General features: G+C 45.3%; 1 protein-coding gene across 4 annotated transcripts in view; it reads right to left on the bottom strand.

Moving 5' to 3' along the window:
* LOC139228201 (synaptonemal complex protein 1-like) overlaps positions 1-21,480 on the bottom strand; it is a 395,567-nt gene that overhangs the window by 216,097 nt on the left and 157,990 nt on the right. For all 4 annotated transcript variants that reach the window (XM_070859384.1, XM_070859385.1, XM_070859381.1 and 1 more), the window contains one exon: positions 1,868-1,930. In XM_070859384.1, the coding sequence (XP_070715485.1) occupies positions 1,868-1,930 (63 nt within the window). The remainder of the gene's footprint in view (positions 1-1,867; positions 1,931-21,480) is intronic.

The following is a 21,480-nucleotide window of genomic DNA, read 5'->3' on the forward strand; positions in this document are numbered from 1 at the left end:
CCACAAAGTGTGCATTTTTAGATAATGGGCCACAAAAGCTAAGGAGTTATCTTTTGCCCTGTCGATTCCATGCACAGAACAAGGTGCGAATTGTGGCCATCCAAACAGATCCAGACCCAACATCACAGCCATCGAGACTCATCCAGACGCATTAACTGAAAGCAGCCCAGTAGGAGATTTGTATAATCAAATGGATATATATGTAAGAGCTGAGAACAGCTCAGAACAACAGCACAGAACAGGTCGAAGAAACACCTCAGAACAACAGGTCAAAAGGAACAACAACCATGAAGCAAGCAGCTGGGACCCAACATCTTCCCTAGCTCTATGAGCCTATAATCGACAACAGCAGCAACTGGCTGGATGGGTGATTGTATGTCTTTGATCAATCTCTAAGAAGTCTTGTTCTGTAATTTTTAGTTGTTTTTTGTGTAATAAACTAACAGTTGAGTTTAAGCCTAAACTTTGCGTTATGTGGAGTCCTTCCTGTAATTCCCGAGGTCTATGAATCAAAGTAGGGTGGAAAACGAACACCCTATAGTGCCGATCATCACATTCCCACCACTCTGCCTTCCATACCCTACTCCTGCACATCCTAACTCATACCAACTTACCGTGCAACTCTATCCATCCCTCTCTCTCTATCTACATAATCACATCTCCATCTCACGAGCCACCCCTCATACTCACCATCATCCTAGTACAATCATACCAACGAACCCAACTAAAGGGTAGCCACTTGGGTGCTTTATCCAATGTTCATGAAAAGTTTCTGTTAATGTGCTGTCAAACATTGAAACATTTATTTTGAACACTTTGCGTTCTTCGACAGATTTGTGTGCACCATTGGAAGTGGCATAGTGAATTGCAGTGAATGGTGAGACATAATGGTACCCCCGCAATGATGATGCGTGTGAAAAAAATGGCTTGGGCATTGTAGGGATACTTTATGGTGTTGGTTTGGGGTGGTGCCAACCTGGCACATCCTGTGGCAGCCAGGGTTTACAGCATTAAGTGAAGTAAATGTGGCCATGGTGAGGCCATCCCTGGCCTCCTGGGCAGCAATGTGCTCAGGTGCTGATGTCCTCTGTCCTGTGCAGCATCAGGTGATTGCAGAGAAGGTTGGTGTTGTTGGTGCTGCTGGTGTGCCTGATGCTGCTGATGTTGGGGCTGATCGTGGTTAAATCTGAGGACCAAGGTGAGATAGTATAAAGGGCACCCATGTTCATTGAATAGATGGCAGGTGAAGTAGAGATGACAGAAGCACTCTGTCAATGGTGAGCATGTTCTTCCAATGAGGTGAGAATGGATGGAGATTGGAGAGTGAAAAGCCTGCAGAATCTGTGCTGAAAATGGATTGAGAAACAGCTTGTGGCTGAGGAAAGTGATGATCTGTCAGGTGGGAACTTTTACTGAACATTTGAAGCTATCAAATAATCAGCTGGAGCAATGGCCATTCAACTCCCACCTCAGGTTCACAGATATGGTCCCCGAGCAGAGTAGACCCTATGGGCGAGCAGTTAAAGTTAAAAGGTACAGTTAAAAGCTTTATTAAGGGTCTGTCAATAATCCGATAATTGGTTTAATTGGGTCATCCGCCTTCGCGGGTCATGTTGGAAATCCAACACGCACCATTGGGAAAGGCACAGTGCGGTGGCTTGACAGCGGGGTCCCAACATGGTCAAAAAAGAATTTCCACCCGACCCGCGACCGATCCCGCCAACTGACACCCCAGAAAATTCCAGCCTTAGTGTCTAATTACCCACTGTAGCAGTCAGTCCGGAAACTTTTAAAACCTTTTTACTTTCTGTATATTATAACAAATAACGTCAATTGAACTGCTATAGACATTTGCATTTTTACATACCTCAGTTTTATAAACACTGCAGTGCCTAGTTTCTTCTATGAACTTCTTTTTCAAGCTCTTATTCTATCAAGAGGAATGATAGTAAAATTACATATATCATTGAGGAGAATAATAAAACATCTCTTATGCCGAATCAAGTTAATCTAAGGGTTAAGTCATGGCAGGAGAGCTCGGGCACATGTTATGTTCCTCCTGTGCTATGTGGGAAGTCATGGACGCTTCCAGTGTCCTTGACAATTACATGTGCGGGAAGTGTATCCGGCTGCAGCACCTGACAGACCACGTTGTGGCACTGGAGCTGCGGGTGGATTTACAATGGAGCATCCGCGATGCTGAGGATGCCGTGAATAGCACGTTTAGTGAGTTGGTTTTACCACAGGAAATGTTATACAGACAGATAGGGAATGGATGACTAACAGGAAGAGCAGTGGAAGGAAGGTAGTGCAGCGATCCTCTGCGGTCATCCACCTGCAAAACAGGTACACCGCTTTGGGTACTGTTGAGGGGGATGACTCATCAGGGGAGAGCAGCAGCAGCCAAGTTCATGGCACCGTGGGTGGCTCTGCTGCACAGGAGGGCAGGAAAAAGAGTGGGAGAGCTATAGTGGTAGGGGATTCTATTGTAAGGGGAATAGATAGGCGTTTCTGCGGCTGCAACCGAAACTCCAGGATGCTATGTTGCCTCCCTGGTGCAAGGGTCAAGGATGTTTCGGAGCGGGTGCAGGACATTTTGAAGAGGGAGGGTGAACAGCCAGTTGTCGTGGTGCATATAGGTACCAACGATATAGGTAAAAATTGGGATGAGGTCCTACAAGATGAATTTAGAGAGCTAGGAGCTAAATTAAAAAGTAGGACTTCAAAAGTAGTAATCTCAGGATTGCTACCAGTGCCACGTGCTAGTCAGAGTAGGAATCGCAGGATAGCTCAGATGAATACGTGGCTTGAGGAATGGTGCAGAAAGGAGGGATTCAAATTCCTGGGATATTGGAACCGGTTCTGGGGGAAGTGGGACCAGTACAAACTGAATGTTATGCACCTGGGTAGGACTGGAACCAATGTCCTAGGGGGAGTGTTTGCTAGTGCTGTCGGGGAGGGGTTAAACTAATATGGCAGGGGGATGGGAACCTATGCAGGGAGACAGAGAGAAGTAGAATGGGGGCAGAAGCAAAAGATAGAAAGAAGAAAAGTAAAAGTGGAGGGCAGAGAAACCCAAGGCAAAAAGCAAAAAGGGCCACAATGGATCTAAATTCTAAAGGGGCAAAGTGTGCCTCAATGCGAGGAGTATTCGGAATAAGGTGGACGAATTAACTGCACAGATAGCAGTTAACGGATATGATGGAATTGGCATCATGGAGACATGGCTCCAGGGTGACCAAGGCTGGGAACTCAACATCTAGAGGTATTCAACATTTAGGAAGGATAGACAGAAAGGAAAAGGTGGTGGGATGGCGTTGCTGGTTAAAGAGGAAATTAATGCAATAGTAAGGAAAGACATGAGCTTGGATGATGTGGAATCGGTATGGGTGGAGCTACGGAATGCCAAAGGGCAGAAAACGCTAGTGAGAGTTGTGTACAGACCACCAAACATTAGTAGTGAGGTTGGGGACATAAAAACATAGAGAATAGGTGCAGGAGCAGGCCATTCAGCCCTTCTAGCCTGCACCACCATTCAATGAGTTCATGGCTGAACATGAAACTTCAGTACCCCATTCCTGCTTTCTCGCCATAACCCTTGATCCCCCGAGTAGTAAGGACTTCATCTAACTCCCTTTTGAATATATTTAGTGAATTGGCCTCAACTACTTTCTGTGGTAGAGAATTCTACAGGTTCACCACTCTCTGGGTGAAGAAGTTTCTCCTCATCTCGGTCCTAAATGGCTTACCCCTTATCCTCAGACTGTGACCCCTGGTTCTGGACTTCCCCAACATTGGGAACATTCTTCCTGCATCTAACCTGTCTAAACCCGTCAGAATTTTAAACGTTTCCATGAGGTCCCCTCTCATTCTTCTGAACTCCATTGAATACAAGCCCAGTTGATCCAGTCTTTCTTGATAGGTCAGTCCCGCCATCCCGGGAATCAGTCTGGTGAATCTTCGCTGCACTCCCTCAATAGCAAGAATGTCCTTCCTCAAGTTAGAAGACCAAAACTGTACACAATACTCCAGGTGTGGCCTCACCAAGGCCCTGTACAACTGTAGCAACACCTCCCTGCCCCTGTATTCAAATCCCCTCGCTATGAAGGCCAACATGCCATTTGCTTTCTTAACCGCCTGCTGTACCTGCATGCTAACCTTCAATGACTGATGTACCATGACACCCAGGTCTCGTTGCACCTTCCCTTTTCCTAATCTGTCACCATTCAGATAATAGTCTGTCTCTCTGTTTTTACCACCAAGGTGGATAACCTCACATTTATCCACATTATACTTCATCTGCCATGCATTTGCCCACTCACCTAACCTATCCAAGTCACTCTGCAGCCTAATAGCATCCTCCTCGCAGCTTGACAGCATCAAACAAGAAATTAGGGATGCATGCAATAAAGGTACAGCAGTTATCATGGGTGACTTTAATTGATTGATTGGGCAATCCAAACTGGTAGCAATGCGGTGGAGGAGGATTTCCTGGATTGTACTAGAGATGGTTTTCTAGACCAATATGTCAAGGAACCAACGAGAGGGCTGGCTTTCCTCGACTGGGTGATGCGTAATGAGAAAGGACTAATTAGCAATCTTGTTGTGCAAGGCCCCTTGGGGAAGAGTGATCATAATATGGTAGAATTCTTTATTCAGATGGAGAGTGACACAGTTAATTCAGAGACTAGGGTCCTGAACTTAAGGAAAGGTAACTTCGATGGTATGAGACGTGAATTGGCTAGAATAGACTGGCGAATGATACTTAAAGGGTTGATGGTGGATAGGCAATGGCAAACATTTAAAGATCACATGGATGAACTTCAACAATTGTACATCTCTGTTTGGAGTAAAAATAAAACGGGGAAGGTGGCTCAACCGTGGCTAACAAGGGAAATTAAGGATAGTGTTAAATCCAAGGAAGAGGCATATAAATTGGCCAGAAAAAGCAGCAAACCTGAGGACTGGGAGAATTTTGTAATGAAGCAGAGGAGGACAAAGGGTTTAATTAGGAGGGGGAAATAGAGTATGAGAGGAAGCTTGCAGGGAACATAAAAACTGACTGCAAAAGCTTCTATAGATATGTGAAGAGAAAAAGATTAATGAAAAGAAACGTAGGTCCCTTGCAGTCAGATTCAGGTGAATTTATAATGGGGAACAAAGAAATGGCGGATCAGTTAAACAAATACTTTGGTTCTGTCTTCACGAAGGAAGACGCACATAAGCTTCAGGAAACACTAGGGAACCGTGGGTAGGCAGGAAATTGTGTTAGGGAAATTGATGGGATTGAAGGCCGATAAATCCCCAGGGCCTGATAGTCTGCATCCCAGAGTACTTAAGGAGGTAGCCCTAGAAATAATGGATGCATTGGTGATCATTTTCCAACAGTCTATCGACTCTGGATCGGTTCCTATGGACTGAAGGGTAGCTAATGTAATATCACTTTTTAAGAAAGGAGGGAGAGAGAAAATGGGTAATTATAGACCAGTTAGCCTGACATCAGTAGTGGGGAAAATGTTGGAATCAATTATTAAAGATGAAATAGCAGCACATTTGGAAAGCAGTGACGGGATCGATCCAAGTCAGCATGCATTTATGAAAGGGAAATCTTGCTTGAAAATGTCGTAGAATTTTTTGAGGATGTAACTGGTAGAGTGGACAAGGGAGAACCAGTGGATGTGCTGTATTTGGACTTTCAAAAGGCTTTTGACAAGGTCCCACACAAGAGATTGGTATGCAAAATTAAAGCACATGGTATTGGGGGTAATGTACTGACGTGGATAGAGAACTGGTTGGTAGACAGGAAGCAGAGAGTCAGGATAAACGGGTCCTTTTCAGAATGGCAGGCAGTGACTAGTGGGGTGCCGCAGGGCTCAGTGCTGGGACCCCAGCTCTTTACAATATACATTAATGACTTGGATGATGAAATTGAGTGTAATATCTCCAAGCTTGCAGATGACAATAAGCTTGGTGGCAGTTTGAGCTGTGAGGAGGATGCTAAAAGGCTGCAGAGTAACTTGGACAGGCTAGGTGAGTGGGCAAATGCGTGGCAGATGCAGAATAATGTGGATAAATGTGAGGTTATCCACTTTGGTGGCAAAAACACGAAGGCAGAATATTATCTGAATGGCAGCAGGTTCATCAGGCGGTGAAGAAGGCAAATGGTATGTTGGCCTTCATAGCTAGGGGATTTGAGTATTGGAGCAGGGAGGTCTTACTGCAGTTGTACAGGGCCTTAGTGAGGCCCCACCTGGAATATTGTGTTCAGTTTTGGTCTAATCTGAGGAAGGACATTCTTGCTATTGAGAGAATGCAGCGAAGGTTCACCAGACTGATTCCCGGGATGGCAGGATTGACATATGAGGAGAGACTGGATCGACTGGGCTTGTATTCACTGGAGTTTAGAAGGATGAGAGGGGATCTCATAGAAACATATAAAATTCTGACGGGACTGGACAGGTTAGATGCAGGAAGAATGTTCCCAATGTTGGGGAAGTCCAGAACCAGAGGACATATTCTAAGGTAAACCATTTAGGACTGAGATGAGGAGAAACTTCTTCACCCAACGAGTTGTTAACCTGTGGAATTCCCTATCGCAGAGAGTTGTAGATGCCAGTTGATTGGATATATTCAAGAGGGAGTTAGATATGGCCCTTATGGCTAAAGGGATCAAGGGGTATGGAAAGAAAGCAGGAAAGAGGTAATGAGGTGAATGATCAGCCATGATCTTATTGAATGGTGGTGCAGGCCCGAAGGGCCGAATGGCCTACTCTTGCATCTATTTTCTATGTTTCTAAACAAATACTGCTTCTCGCACTCCCACCAAGGTAAAGCCTTTGCAGAGAACACTGCTCGTGAAATCGTTCATCTTCAGTGTCTGATTTTCCAAACCATAAACTTAATGCTGGGAACATCCAACTGCGAATCAGATCTAATATCCTAGTCATGTAACAAAAAGAGATTTACATCTTAGTTGTGATGAAATAAATTATTTTGGTACATGTGTTATCAGGTTAAGACTAAATGTAGGTTTCTGAGCACATACAACTCTTACATTTAGAAATGCACTAAATTAATTTTATTTTTTAAATGCATAGATACAATAAGGCATATATTTAAATCTTTCGGAAAGACTTTCTGTAAAATATCATTAAAATATCAGTCTATATTCCACTTTTTCGTAAGAGACTACAAAGATAGGCACAACTATCAGTTTCAGAAAATGTAGATAGCAAAATTCTGTGATTCAATTCCCTTCATACAAAGAAAATACCAGTCCTGTATGCCTGCCAAATGGGGACCAAGACTTTATGCAGGTTTTTTTTAAACAAAATGCTGACAATCATCATGTACTGCAGAAGTTTGTAGTTGATAAGAAATATGAACTTTTGAAGTGTGGTGAGGACATGAATCACAAAATGGATCACTTAGTAGTTGCAATGACAGATATGCAAATCATGAAAACCTTTGTAACTACAATCCTGAAAGTTAAACCTCAAAGTTTCTATGGTTGAGACGAAAAATAATGTGAAAGTGTCGGCCCTTAAGATCTCCTGAAGCCAGTAACTTGCCTAGACACAACTTTTCAGATGTACCAGGATTTTCTGCGAATAATACCCACTCCTTTCTCGATCCACAGGAATGTGCTAGATTGCAATAGCAGCCAAAAGATTACTTGATGCAAAGATGGGCACCAGCTCAGAATCGTCCAGGTGATGTGACCATGGCAGAATAAATTTCGAACACAAAACTGAGAGGGTGGTTTACCAGTATTAATCACCTCCCACTTTGCCATGAATGACATCAGCTGGCACTTTACCTGGTTTCCTGGAAGAGTAGATACACGGTCAGCAAATGGGTTGGAATGAGAAAAGATTGGGTGGAATAGTGAAAACCACGATGTGTTGATCTATGGAGCTAATTTGAAACCTGATATGGTGTTCTGACAGCCTGTGGGAAGTCACAAGAGAGCTGCTAACCATATTTAGACTGGTAGCCAGGGTCACCTGATTAATTAAAAACAGAAAATGCTGGAAATAAAATAGAATCATAGAAATTAAGGTACAGAAGGAGGCTATTTAGCCCATTCTGTCTGTGCCAGCCAAAAAAGAGCTGTCCAGCCTAGTCCCACTTTCCAGCTCTTGTTTCGTAGCCTTGTAGGTTACTGCACTTCAAGTCCATATCCAAGTACTTTTTAAATGCAATGAGGGTTTCTGCCTCTGCCACTCTTTCAGGCAATAAGTTCCAGATGCTCATCACCCTCTGGGTGAAGACATTTCTCCTCTAATCCTTCTACCAATTACATTAAAACTATTCCCCCTAATTATTGACCTATCTGCTAAGGGAAATAAATCTTTCCTATACACTCTAACTCAGTCCCTCATAATGTTATACACAATTAAGTCTCCCCTCAGCCTCCTTTGTTCCAATGAAAATAACCTAGACTATCCAATTTTTCCTCATAGCTAAAATGTTCCAGTCCTGTCAATATCCTTGTAAATCTCCTCTGTACTCTTTCTAGTGCAATCACATCTTCTTGTAATGTGGTGACTATAGTGTACACAGCACTTTAGCTGTGGCCTAATTAGTGTTTTATACAGTTCAAGCATAAGAACATAAGAATTAGGAGCAGGAGTGTGCCATTCACCCCGTTTGAGCCTGCTCCACCATTCAGTAACATCATGGCTGATCTTCGGCCTCAACTCCACTTTCCTGCCTGAACCCCATATCCCTTGCTTCCACTTGAGTCCAAAAATCTAACGATCTCAGCCTTGAATGTACTCAACAACTTAGCATCCACAACCCTTTCGGGTAGAAAATTCCAAAGATTCACAACCCTCTGAATGAAGAAAGTCCTCCCCATCTCAGTCTTAAATGGCCGACCCCTTATCCTGAGACTATGCCCCCTAGTTCTAGACTCCCCAACCAGGGGAAACAATCTCTCAGCATCTACCCTGTCAATCTTCCTCAGAATTTTATGTTTCAATGGATCACCTCTCATTCTTCTAAACTCCAGAGGGTATCAGCCCAATCTGCTCAATCGCTCCTCAAAGAAAAACCCTCTCATCCCAGGCATCAATCTAGTGAACCTTTGTTGCACCATCTCCAAGGCATGTATGTCCTTTCTCAGATAAGGAGACCGAAACTGCACAGTACTTCAGATGTGGTCTCACCTGTACAATTATAGTAAGACTTCCTTACTCTTGTACTCCAACTCCAACATGCCAATTGCCTTCCTAATTGCTTGCAGTACCTGAATGCTAACTTTACTTGTTTCCTGTACGAGGACACATAAATCTCTCTGAACACCAACATTTAAGAGTTTTTCACCATTTAAAAATATTCTGTTTTTCTGTTCTTCCTACCAAAGTGAATATCCTCACATTTCCGCAAATTATGCTTCATCTGCCACCTTATTGCCCACTCACTTAATCTGTCTATTCCCTTTGCAGGCTCTTTGTGTCCTCTTTGCAGTTTAGTTTCCCACTTATTTTTGTATCATCAGCAAATATGGATACATTGCACTTGGTGCCTTGATCTAAGTCATTAATATAGATTGTAAATAGCTGAGGCCCAAGCACTGATCCTTGTGGCACCCCACTAGTTACAGCCTGCCAACCGGAAAATTACTTGTTTATGTCAACTCTGTTTTCCGTCTGTTAACCAATCCTCTATTCACACTGATATATTACCCCCAGCCCCATGAACCCTTGTCTTGCAAAGCAACCTTTTACATGGCACCTTACCGGATGCCTTTTGGAAATCCAAATATACTACATGCACTGGTGCCTCTTTATCTACCCTGCTAGTTGCAACCTTAAAAGAACTCTAATAAATTTGTTAAACATGATTTCCCTTTCAACGACATGTGGGAACATATCTGCTCTAAACCTCAATATCTGCTCCTTGAATGTCTCCCACTGCTCTAACACAGATTTACCTTCCAGTAGTTGTTTCCAGTCCACTTTTGCTAAATCACATTTCAGCTTAGTAAAACTGACCTTTCCCCAATTGAAAACTTTTACTCCTGGTCTAGCTTTGTCCTTTTCCATAATCTAACTGAATTCTGATCACTACCATCAAAATGCTCTCCCATTGATACCCCTTCCAACTGCCCAGCTTCATTCCCTAAAACGAAGTCCAGAACTGCCCCCTCTATTGTTAGGATTGTTACATACTGGCTAAAAAAGTTCTCCTGAATGCATTTTAGGAATTCTGCACCTATACCTTTTACACTGATTCTAATATTAGGGTAGTTGAGATTCCCTATTATTATTGCCGTATTGTCTTTGCACTTCTAGAAATGTGCCTACATATTTTCTCTTCGATCCCCCTGTGATTGTTTGGGGGTCAATAGTACACCCCCAGCAGTGTGATTGCCTTTTTTATTCTTCAGTTCAAACCCATGTGGTCTCATTTGATTATCCTTCTCTAACATATCATCTCTCCTCAGCTGTAATTGTTTCTTTAACCAATATTGTGACCCCTCCCCACCTTCCTTTTTTATCCCCCTCACTATCTCGTCTGAAAACTCTGTAACCAGGAATGTTGAGCTGCCATTCCTGCCCTTCTTTCAGCCATGTTTCCGCAGGTCAGGCAGCATCTGTGGAGAGAGAAATAGAAATAAGGTTTCAGATCGATCACCTTTTGCTTTTGTATCATCTGACCAATTGATACTTTCCTGCAACAGTCAGTGTTTTACAGATGGGGGATGATTCCTAAGAAGAATACTGTGAAGCTGTGGCTGCCAGAGTGAAGGTGTGGCTATCCTGTCAATACTATTCCCCTTCCCCCCCTCTACCCCAAGTCCTGCCCCAGTACCAGTACTGATGCCTCTATCGTGAAGTCACAGCCTGTAGCCTGTGAGCAATTCTGCAGTACTGAAATTCATGAAGTGGTTGTCCAGGGAGGTAGCCGGTCAGTACCAAAAACACCAGTCGGGTGCCCATATCAGCCAGTTTTGAGCTGATCTCATACAAATGATCAATGAATGAAGACAGTTTAGGATTCTGTGCCTGATGTTTTTACATCAACCAGTGACCTCAGATAGGGTGTGGCAGCAGATTGGTATACTCCTTGAGTGGCATGCACTGCAGCCAGATCTGTGGGTAACACTCTCACCTCTGAGTCAGAAGGTTGTGGGTTCTATTACATATGTAAACTTGTATATATCCTGTATGGCCACCAGAGGGCTCATCCCCTGAAGTCCCAAGGGATCCCATAATCCCTTGGGAGCACAGGTACTTAAGGAGGCCTTACAGGAGGGAGAGGCACTCTGGAGACCTGCAATAAAAGACTAAGGTCACACTTTACTTTGAGCTCACAGTATCCAGTCAGACTCTTTATTCATACATAACAACTGGCGACGAGATACAGATGATGAACCCAACGATGCAGAGAACAGTGGGCATCCTGGTGAAATTCTCGGAGGGAGATGATTGGGAAACCTTTGTGGAGTGACTCGACCAATACTTCGTGGCCAACAAGCTGGAAGGAGAAGCGAATGCTACCAAACGAAGGGCGATTCTCCTCACCGTCTGCGGGGCACCAATGCATGGCCTCAGGAAAAATCTGCTTGCTCCAGTGATACCCACAGAGAAATCATGCGATGATTTGTGCACACTGGTCCGGGAGCATTTAAACCCGAAGGAAAGCGTTCTGATGGTGAGGTACTGGTTCTACAGCTACAAAATGTCTGAAGGTCAGGGAGTGGCGAGTTATGTCGCAGAGCTAAGACGCCTTGCAGGACATTGCAAATTTGAAGGACATTTGGAGCACATGCTCAGAGACTTTTTTGTACTTGGCATTGGCCATGAAGAGATACTTCACAAACTTTTGACTGTAGAGACCCCAACCTTGAGTAAGGCCATAGTGATAGCCCAGGCGTTCATTGCCACCAGTGACAATACTAACCAAATCTCTCAGCACACGAGTGCTGCTACAAGTACTGTGAACAAAGTGATATTGTTTTCAAATCATAACGTACAGGGCAGGCCCCACATGCCTGCAGCTGCACATCCACAGATGTCTCAGAGTCCACCATCAAGGGTGATGAATGCAAGGCCATTTACACCTTGTTGGCGCTGTGGGGGCGATCATAGTTTCCATTCATGCCGCTTCAAAGGGTACATTTGCAAGGGCTGTGGAATAATGGGACACCTCCAAATCCTGTTAATCCTGAAAACCACCATGTTGCAGAGGAGGACAGATCCATGGCGGATCACGACGAACCAGAGCCTCAGACCGAGGAGGCAGAGGTATATAGGGTGCACACATTTTGCACTAAGTATCCCCCGATAATCCTGAAGGTTGAACTAAATGGACTACCGGTGTCAATGGAGCTGAACACGTGCACGAGCCAGTCGATTATAAGCAAAAAGACTTTCGAAAAATTGTAGTGCAGTAAGTCCTCAAGGCCAGTCTTGACTCCAATTCGCATGAAACTAAGAACTTACACAAAGGAACTGATTCCCGTAATCGGCAGCGCTACTGTAAAGGTCTCCTATGATGGAGCGGTGCACAAGCTACCACTTTGGGTGGTACCGGGCGATGGTCCCACGCTGCTCGGCAGGAGTTGGCTGGGAAAGATACGCTGGAAGTTCCAAGGAACAAAAGTGCAGATCCATCTAATTCCGGGGGCGCGACTCATTCATCACAAGGTGAGAGCAGTACTGTGCATGATGAGAGAAAGTGTAGCGATCGAGCTAAACCAGCTGCAAAGAGAGGGCATCATGTCACCGATCGAATTCAACGAGTGAGCCAGTCCGATCGTTCCAGTACTCAAGGGAGACGGCACCGTCAGAATCTGTGGTGATTACAAAGTAACTATCAATTGCTTCTCTCTGCAGAAGCAATACCCACTACCAAAGCTGGACGACCTTTTTGCTACACTGGCGGGAGGAAAGACATTCATGAAGCTGGACTTGACCTCGGCCTACATGACGCAGGAGCTGGAGAAATCATCGAAGGGCCTCACCTGCATCAACATGAACAAAGTTCTCTTCATTTATAACATATGCCCGTTTGGAATTCGATCAGCGGCAGCGATATTCCAGCGAAACATGGATAGCTTACTGAAGTCGGTCCCGCGCACGGTGGTCTTCCAGGACGACATCTTGGTTACAGGTCGGGACACAGTTGAGCATCTGCAGAACCTAGAGGAGGTTCTTATTCAACTCAACCACGTGGGGCTCAGGTTAAGATGCTCGAAGTGCATTTTCCTGGTGCCTGAAGTGGAGTTCCTGGGGAGGAGAATCACGGCGGATGGCATCAGGCCCATCGATTCGAAGATGGAGGCAATCGAGAATGCACCGAGGCCACAGAACGTGATGGAGCTGTGGTCATTTCTAGGACTCCTGAACTACTTTGGTAACTTCTTACTGGGTCTCAGCAACACTATTAGAACCACTGCATAAAGGAGACGAATGGGTTTGGGGTAAAAGCCAAGAAAATGCCTTTGTAAAAGCTAGAAAATTGTTATCCTCAAACAAATTACTTGTGTTGTATAATCCATGTAAGCGTTTGGTACTAGCATGTGATGCATTGTCGTACGGCGTCGGGTGTAGATTGCAACAAGCTAATGATTTTGGGAAATTGCAACCAGTTGCTTATGCATCCAGAAGTCTGTCTAAGGCTGAGAAAGCCAATGGCATGATTGAAAAAAAAGCGTTAGCGTGTGTAAAGAAAATGCATCAATATCTGTTTGGGCTAAAATTTGAATTGGAAACTGACCATACACCACTAATATCCCTGTTTTCCGAGAGTAAGGGGATAAATACTATTGCATTTTCCCGCATCCAGAGATGGGCGCTCATGCTGTCCGCATACAACTACGCCATCCGCCATAGGCCAGGCACAGAAAACTGTGCCAATGCTCTCAGAAGGCTGCCATTGCCCACCACGGGGGTGGAAATGGTACAGCCCGCAGATTTAGCCATGGTTATGGAAGCATTTGAGAGTGAGCAATCACGCATCACAGCCTGACAGATCAGAACCTGGACGAGCCAGGACCCCTTACTGATCCTAGTTAAAAACTGTGTGCTTCACGGGAGCTGGTCCAGTGTCCCAATGGAAATGTAGGAAGAGATAAAGCCGTACCAGCGGCGCAAAGATGAAATGCCTATACAGGCAGACTGCCTTCTGTGGGGGAATCGGGTAGTGATCCCCAAGAAGGGTAGAGACAACTTCATCAGTGACCTCCACAGTACCCATCGAGGCATCGTAATGATGAAAGCGATAGCCAGATCCCACATGTGGTGGCCCGGTATCGATGCGGACTTAGAGTCCTGTGTGCACAGATGTAACACATGCGCGCAGTTAAGCAATGCACCCAGGGAGGCGCCACTAAGTTTATGGTCTTGGCCCTCCAAACCGTGGTCTAGGGTCCATGTCGACTATGCAGGCCCATTCTTGGGTAAAATGTTGCTTATGTTTGTAGATGCAAACTCCAAATTGATTGAATGTGAGATAATGTCGGCAATCACGTCCGCTGCCACCACTGAAAGCCTGCGGGCCATGTTTGCCATGCACAGATTACCTGATGTCCTCGTGAGCGATAACGGGCCATGTTTAACCAGTGCTGAGTTCAAAGAATTCATGACCCGTAACGGGATCAAACATGTTACATCTGCCCCGTTCAAACCAGCATCCAATGGTCAGGCAGAAAGAGCAGTGCAAACCATCAAGCAGGGCTTGAAGAAGGTAACTGAAGGCTCACGCCTATCCCGAGTCCTGCTGAGCTACCACACGAGACCCCACTTGCTTACTGGGGTTCCACCTGCTGAACTGCTCATGAAAAGGGCATTTAAGACAAGGCTCTCATTAGTTCACCCTGATCTACATGAACAGGAAGAGAGCAGACGGCTTTCAACAAAGTACATATCATGATAGCGCAAATGTGTCACGCGAAATTGAAATCAATGATCCTGTATTTGTATTGAATTATGGACAAGGTCTCAAGTGGCTTCCCAGCACTGTTGTGGCCAAAGTGGGGAGCAGGTTGTTTTGGGTCAAACTTTCAAATGGACTCATTCACTGGAAACACTTGGACGAAATCAAATTCAGATTCACGGACTATCCTGAGCAACCCACTTTGGACCCCACCTTCTTTGACGCCCCCAACATACACATCAGTGGCAACCAACACCGCGGTTGGCCACGAAGTAGTACCCATCATCCAAAGCAGCCCAGCAGAACTCACCACATCAGGCAGCCCAGCAAGGCCAGCTGCACAGCAGCGAGCGAGGGTCCAACAGACAATTCACCAATACCAGCTTTTGCACCGAGACGATCAACCAGGGCAAGAAGGGCCCCAGATCGACTCACCTTGTAAATAGTTACACTGTTGACTTTGGGGGAGGCGGGGGGGCTGTGTTGTTATACATGTAAACTTATATATACCCTGTACAGCCACCAGAGGACTTATCCCCTGGAGTCCCAAGGGATCCCATAATCCCTTGGGAGCACAGATACTTGAGGAGGCCTCACAGGTTAGAGAGGCACTCTGGATACCTGCAATAAAAGACTTAACTTTGAGCTCACAGTATCCAGTCAAACTCTTTATTTATACCTAACAGGTTCAAGTCCAACTCCAGAGACTTGAGCACCTAATCTAGGCTGAAACTTCAATGCAGTAGTGAGGGAGTGCTGCACTGTTGGATGTGCCGTCTTTCAGGTGAGAAGTTAAACCAAAGCCCTGTCTGCTCTCTCAGGTGGACATAGAAGATCCTATGGCACTATTTTATAAAAGAGCAGCGGAGTTATCCCCGAAGTCCTGGCCAATGTTTATCCCTCAACCTACACTAAAAACAAATTATCTGGTCATTATCATATTGCTGTTTGTGAGGTCTTGCTATCCCCAAATTTAGCTGCTGTGTTACCTACATTACAACATTATATGGGAGGACACTGAGACGAGTGGAGGAACAAAGACACCTTGGAGTGCAGGTCCACAGATCCCTGAAGGTAGCAGGCCAGGCAGATAAGGTGGTTAAGAAGGCATACAGAATTCTTGCCTTTATTAGCCAAGGCATAGAATATAAGATTAGGGAGGTTATGGTGAACTGCATAAAACACTAGTTAGGCCACAGCTAGAGTACTGCGTGCGGTTCTGGTCACCATCATTATCACAGTCAGTCCCTCGGAATTGAGGATGACTTGCTTCCACATTAGAAATGAGTTCTCAGGTGACTGAACAGTTCAATGCGGGACCTACAGTCTCTGTCACAGGTGGGGCAAACGGTGGTTGAAGGAACAAGTGGGTGGGGAGCTTAGGTTGCCACGCACTTCTTCTGCTATCGACGCTTGGCTTCTGCTTGCTCTCGGCAAAGAGACTCGAGGTGTTCAGCGCCTTCCCGGATACTTTTCCTTCACTTTGGGCGGTCGTGGGCCTGGGATTCCCAGGTGTTAGTGGGGATGATAAAATTTTTCAAGGAGGCTTTGAGGGTGTCCTTGAAGCATTTTCTCTGCCCACCTGGGGCTCACTTGCCGTGTTGGAGCTTTGAGTAGAGCTTTTGTTTTGGGAGTCTCGTGTCAGGCATGCGGGCCCGCCCAACGGAGCTGATCGAGCGTGGTCAGTGCTTCGATGCTGGGGATATTGGCCTGAGCGAGAACATTGACATTGCTGTATCTATCCTCCCAGGGGATTTGCAGAATCTTGCGGAGGCAGCGTTGGTGGTATGCCTCCAGTGTTTTCAGGTACCTGCTGTACATAGTCCATATCTCTGAGCCATCCAGGAGGGCAGGTATCATAAGAACATAAGAAATAGGAACAGGAGTAGGCCATACGGCCCCTTGAGCCTGCTCGCCATTCAATAAGATCATGGCTGATCTGATCATGGACTCAGCTTCACTTCCCCGCCCACTCCCCATAACCCCTTATTCCCTTATCATTTAAGAAACTGTCTATTTCTGTCTTAAATTTGTTCAATGTCCAAGCTTTGACAGCTCTCTGAGGCAACGAATTCCACAGATTTACAACCCTCTGAAAGAAGAAATTTCTCCTCATCTCTGCTTTAAATGGGCGGCCCTTATTCTAAGATCATGCCCTCTAGTTCTAGTAACCCCCATCAGTGAAAACATCCTCTCTGCATCCATCTTGTCAAGCCCCCTCATAATCTTATACGTTTCGATAAGATCACCTCTCATTCTTCTGAATTCTAATGAGTAGAGGCCCAACCTACTCAACCTTTCCTCATGTCAACCCCCTCATCCCTGGAATCAACCTAGTGAACCTTCTCTGAACTGCTTCCAAAGCAAGTATATCCTTTTTTAAATAAAGAAACTAAAACTGCATGCAGTTTTCCAAATGTGGCCTCACCAAAACTTTATATACCTGTAGCAAGACTTCCCTGCTTTTATACTCCATCCCCTTTGCAATAAAGGCCAAGATTCCATTGGCCTTCCTGATCATTTTGCTGTACCTGCATACTATCTTTTTACATTTCATGCACAAGTACCCCCAGGTCCCGCTGTACTGCGGCACTTTGCAATCTTTCTCCATTTAAATAATAACTTGCTCTTTGTTTTCCGCCTCGGTGAAGGTGTTGACAATGGCTTGGAGTTCGACCTCTGAGTGTGCGCAGACGCAGGCGTGGTCTGCGTACCGTAGTTTGAAGATGGAGGATGGGATGACCTTGGATCTGGCCTGGAGGCAGCGGAGGTTGAACAGATTCCCGTTTGTCCTGTAATTTAGCTCCGCTCCAGCGGGGAGCTTGCTGAGGGTGAGCTGAAGCATTGCAGCAAGGAAGATCGAGAAGAGCATTGGTGCGATGACACAGCCTTGCTTGGCTCCGGTCCGAATGTGGAATGGGTCTGTGGTGGATCCATTGGTCAGGATCACGGATTGCATGTCATCGTGGAGCAGGCGGGGAAGGGTGATTAACTTTTGAGAGCAGCCGAATCTGAGGACGCTCCATAATCCCTCACGGTTGACGGTGTTGAAGGCTTTTGTGATGTTAAAGAAGGCGATGTAAAGAGGTTGGTGCTGTTCCCTGCATTTCTCTTGTACCTGCCGTGTGGTGAAGATCATATCCATTGTGCCCCTTAGTGGGCGGAATTTGCTTTGCGATTCTGGGAGTTCTTCATCCACAGGAAGAAGGCAATTCAGGAGGACTCTTGCGATGACTTTCCCAGTGGTCGACAGCAGGGAATCTCCTCTGTAGTTACTGCAGTTGGACTTGTCACCTTTCTTGAAGATGGTCACGATTACAGTGTCTTTGCGATCTTCTGGCATGATCTCCTTCTTCCACATTACAGGAAAGATGTGATGTCACTAAAGAGGGTAGAGAGGAGATTTACGAGGATATTGCCTGGACTGGAGAATTTAAGCTATGAGGAAAGATTGGATAGGCTGGGTTTGTTTTCTTTGGAACAGAGAAGGCTGAGGGGAGACCTTATTGAGGTGTGAAAATTATGAGGGGCCTGGATAGAGTGGATAGGAAAGACCTGTTTCCCTTAGCAGAGGGGTCAACAATCAGGGGGCATAGATAACTTCCTCAGTTAGCCACGGATGATTCATCCTTCCCCTAGGGTATTTCTTTCTCGCTGGAATATATCTTTGCTGAGAGTTATGAAACATCTCCTTAAATGTTTGCCACTGTTCATCTACCATCTTACCGTTTAATCTATTTTACCAATCCACTTTAGCCAACTCTGCCTTCATACCTTTGTAATTGCCTTTATTTACATTCAGGACACTAGTTTGAGACCTAGCTTTCTCACCCTCAAACTGAATTTGAAATTCTACCATGCTATGATCACTCTTCCCAAGAGGATCTTTTACTATGAGATCATTAATGAATCCAGTCTCATTACACATTACCAGATCTAAAATAGTCTGCTCCCTGCTTGGTTCCACAACGTATTGTTCTTAGAAACCATCCTGAATACACTCTATGAACTCTTTCTCAAGGCTATCTTTGCCAATGTGATTTGTCCAATCAATATGAAGATTAAAATCACCCATGATTATTGCTGTAGCTTTCTTACAAGCCTTCGTTATTTCTTGATTTATACTCTGTCCTACAGTGTAGCTACTGTTAGGGGGCCTATAGACTACTCCCACCAGTGACTTCTTTCCCTTATTATTAACAAAGCTCTGTCCTGCTGACCTGGAGCAATCTGAGGCAGTGTCCTACATAACTGGTAGGTAGGTATGTCAAGACTTGCAGAATGGTCTCGGGCCTACTGATCTCACTGACATTCCTTCTTACAACTTGTATTACCTCTAGCCTGAAACTGAAGTGCTTTAAAGACAAAGGCCGGAATTTTAACAGGAAAGATTGAGAAGGTTTGGGAGTGGGTAGGTGGTTAAATGCATTAAATACCCAAGTTCAGCATCTGTGACCAGCTCAGCGGGGCTTGGAGAGTCCTATGCCCTCCAGCGATGACTCTCGAATGCTGTCCCTGTCTATACCATCTGCTCTTGGTCACATGTGATGTTTGAGATATCAGGTGACAACACTACTATCTGACTTAATGGCGTGTGTATATCTGCACTGGTGCTTGGTATGCATGCGCCCTGTGATAGTGCACCCTCAGAGTTAGCGCCCTCCTCTGAGGAATCATCCTCCTCCTCTGGCTCCTCTGGCTGTTGGACACTTGATGAGCATTTGGGAGAGTAAAGACATGAATTAGTACTCTCATAATAAGAATGTTTTAAGTGAACATTATGCACGTGATCAGATTTCACAGCTGCTGACATCAAGTCAACATGAGTGACTATGGCTGTGTGATATTCAATTCTGTTACCAGATAGCTGGGAGCACCCTGTGTTTCCATCGCCCACCACCATCAATGTCAATACTCCAGTTAGCTCCAGTAAATCCTCTGCAGCAGTCAGCATGACGATAACTGGAGGGCCACCTCTGGTTCTCTGCCACTTCCTGGTGTTCTGTGCTCTTTTCTCCTGTCAGGAGAGAAACAAGAGATCTTTGAGTGCATCATGAAATGGATGGCTGGGCAACATCTGTAGAGGGTGACTATGAGGGAGAGGCATTAGAATCATAGAATGGTTACAGCCGACTCTCAGCTTAGTCCCTCTCTCCTGCCCTTTTCCATAGCCCTGTCAAATTTTTCCTTCAGATACTTATCCAACTCCCTTTTGAAAGATAAGATTGAGTCTACCTCCACCACTCTTTCAGGCAGTGCATTCCATATTCCAACCATTCGGTGCGTAAAAAAGTTTTTTCTTACATTGCCTCTGGTACTTTTGCCAATTACCATAAATCTGTGTCCTCTGGAACGCGGTCCTTCTGCCAATGGAACAGTTTCTCTCTATCTACTCTGTCTAGATTCCTCATGATTTTGAACACCTCTATCAAATCTCCTCTTAATCTTCTCTGCTCCAAAGACAACAAACCCAGCTTTTCCAGTCGATCAACGTAACTGAAATCTCTCATTCCTAGAATCATTCTCATAAATCTTTTCTGCACCTTCTCTAAGGCCTTCATATCCTTCCTAAAATGTGGTGCCCAGAATTTGATGCAGTACTCCAGTTGGGGCCGAAACAATGGTTTATACAGATTTATAATTTCCACACTTTTATACTGTATGGGGCCGAAATTGCCCCTTGCTGGGTTTGGAGCACATAATTCAAATTAACTGAAAAGTTAACGCCGGTCAAAATGGGCAGGATGAGGTTTGTAATTTCGACACTTCGTTCATAAAATCTGAGAGTTGCACTGTTGGAGCGCTACATGGCCTTCTCGTGGCAATGGAGGGGCGATTCAGGAGTGGTGGTACAAATGACCAGCCAATTTCAGGTGAGTTTGATTCACTCATAATGAGTCACTTGGTCATTGGGCTTCTGAAATGGGATGTCTTGCAGGTTTGTTCTGCTGATTGTCTTGTTCCTCACAAATCAGTAGCTGCTTGCTGAGGGCCATCATAGCAGCTGGGAGAGGCAGTACATGGGTGACCTTGATCTCCGACTGTGAATTGGAGACACTGGTAGTGGCAGTGGAAGTCAGGAGGTGCATCCTTTTCCCATCAGCTGGGAGGTCCGTTCCACAGCTTCTCAGAGCTATCTGGACAGACGTGGCTACCGAGGTGTCGGGCACCTCTGTCATTGACCACACACCCACACAGTGTCGCAAAAGGTTCTGTGACCTCACTCGTGTGGTGAAAGTGAGTACATGTTTCCACAATTTTTACAAGGCTGTGCAGACTCAGCAAACCAACATTTAACTCAGGATGTGTGCCTACTCACAATTATTGTCTCATTTGATGCTTTGCTCAGAATCACAGTTGCTTAAGCTGCCCATGCATTTCTTCCACACACATAAGTGCACTTTCTTTTGCAGGCCAAGATGGCACATAACAGGCTGCAGCAGCAGCAAACAGGAGGGGGGAGCCTGAACTGCATCAGCCCTCAGACCTGGAAGAGCGAGTACTTCACCTTATGGGCCCACAGGTGGCCATCCCCATGGCAGTGGGGACTGCCAAGCCCATTGGGGCCAACATTGGTAAGTGAAAGCCTTC

This window comes from Pristiophorus japonicus, chromosome 17 (assembly GCF_044704955.1).
Source record: "Pristiophorus japonicus isolate sPriJap1 chromosome 17, sPriJap1.hap1, whole genome shotgun sequence".
NCBI classification, from domain to species: Eukaryota; Metazoa; Chordata; class Chondrichthyes; family Pristiophoridae; genus Pristiophorus; species Pristiophorus japonicus.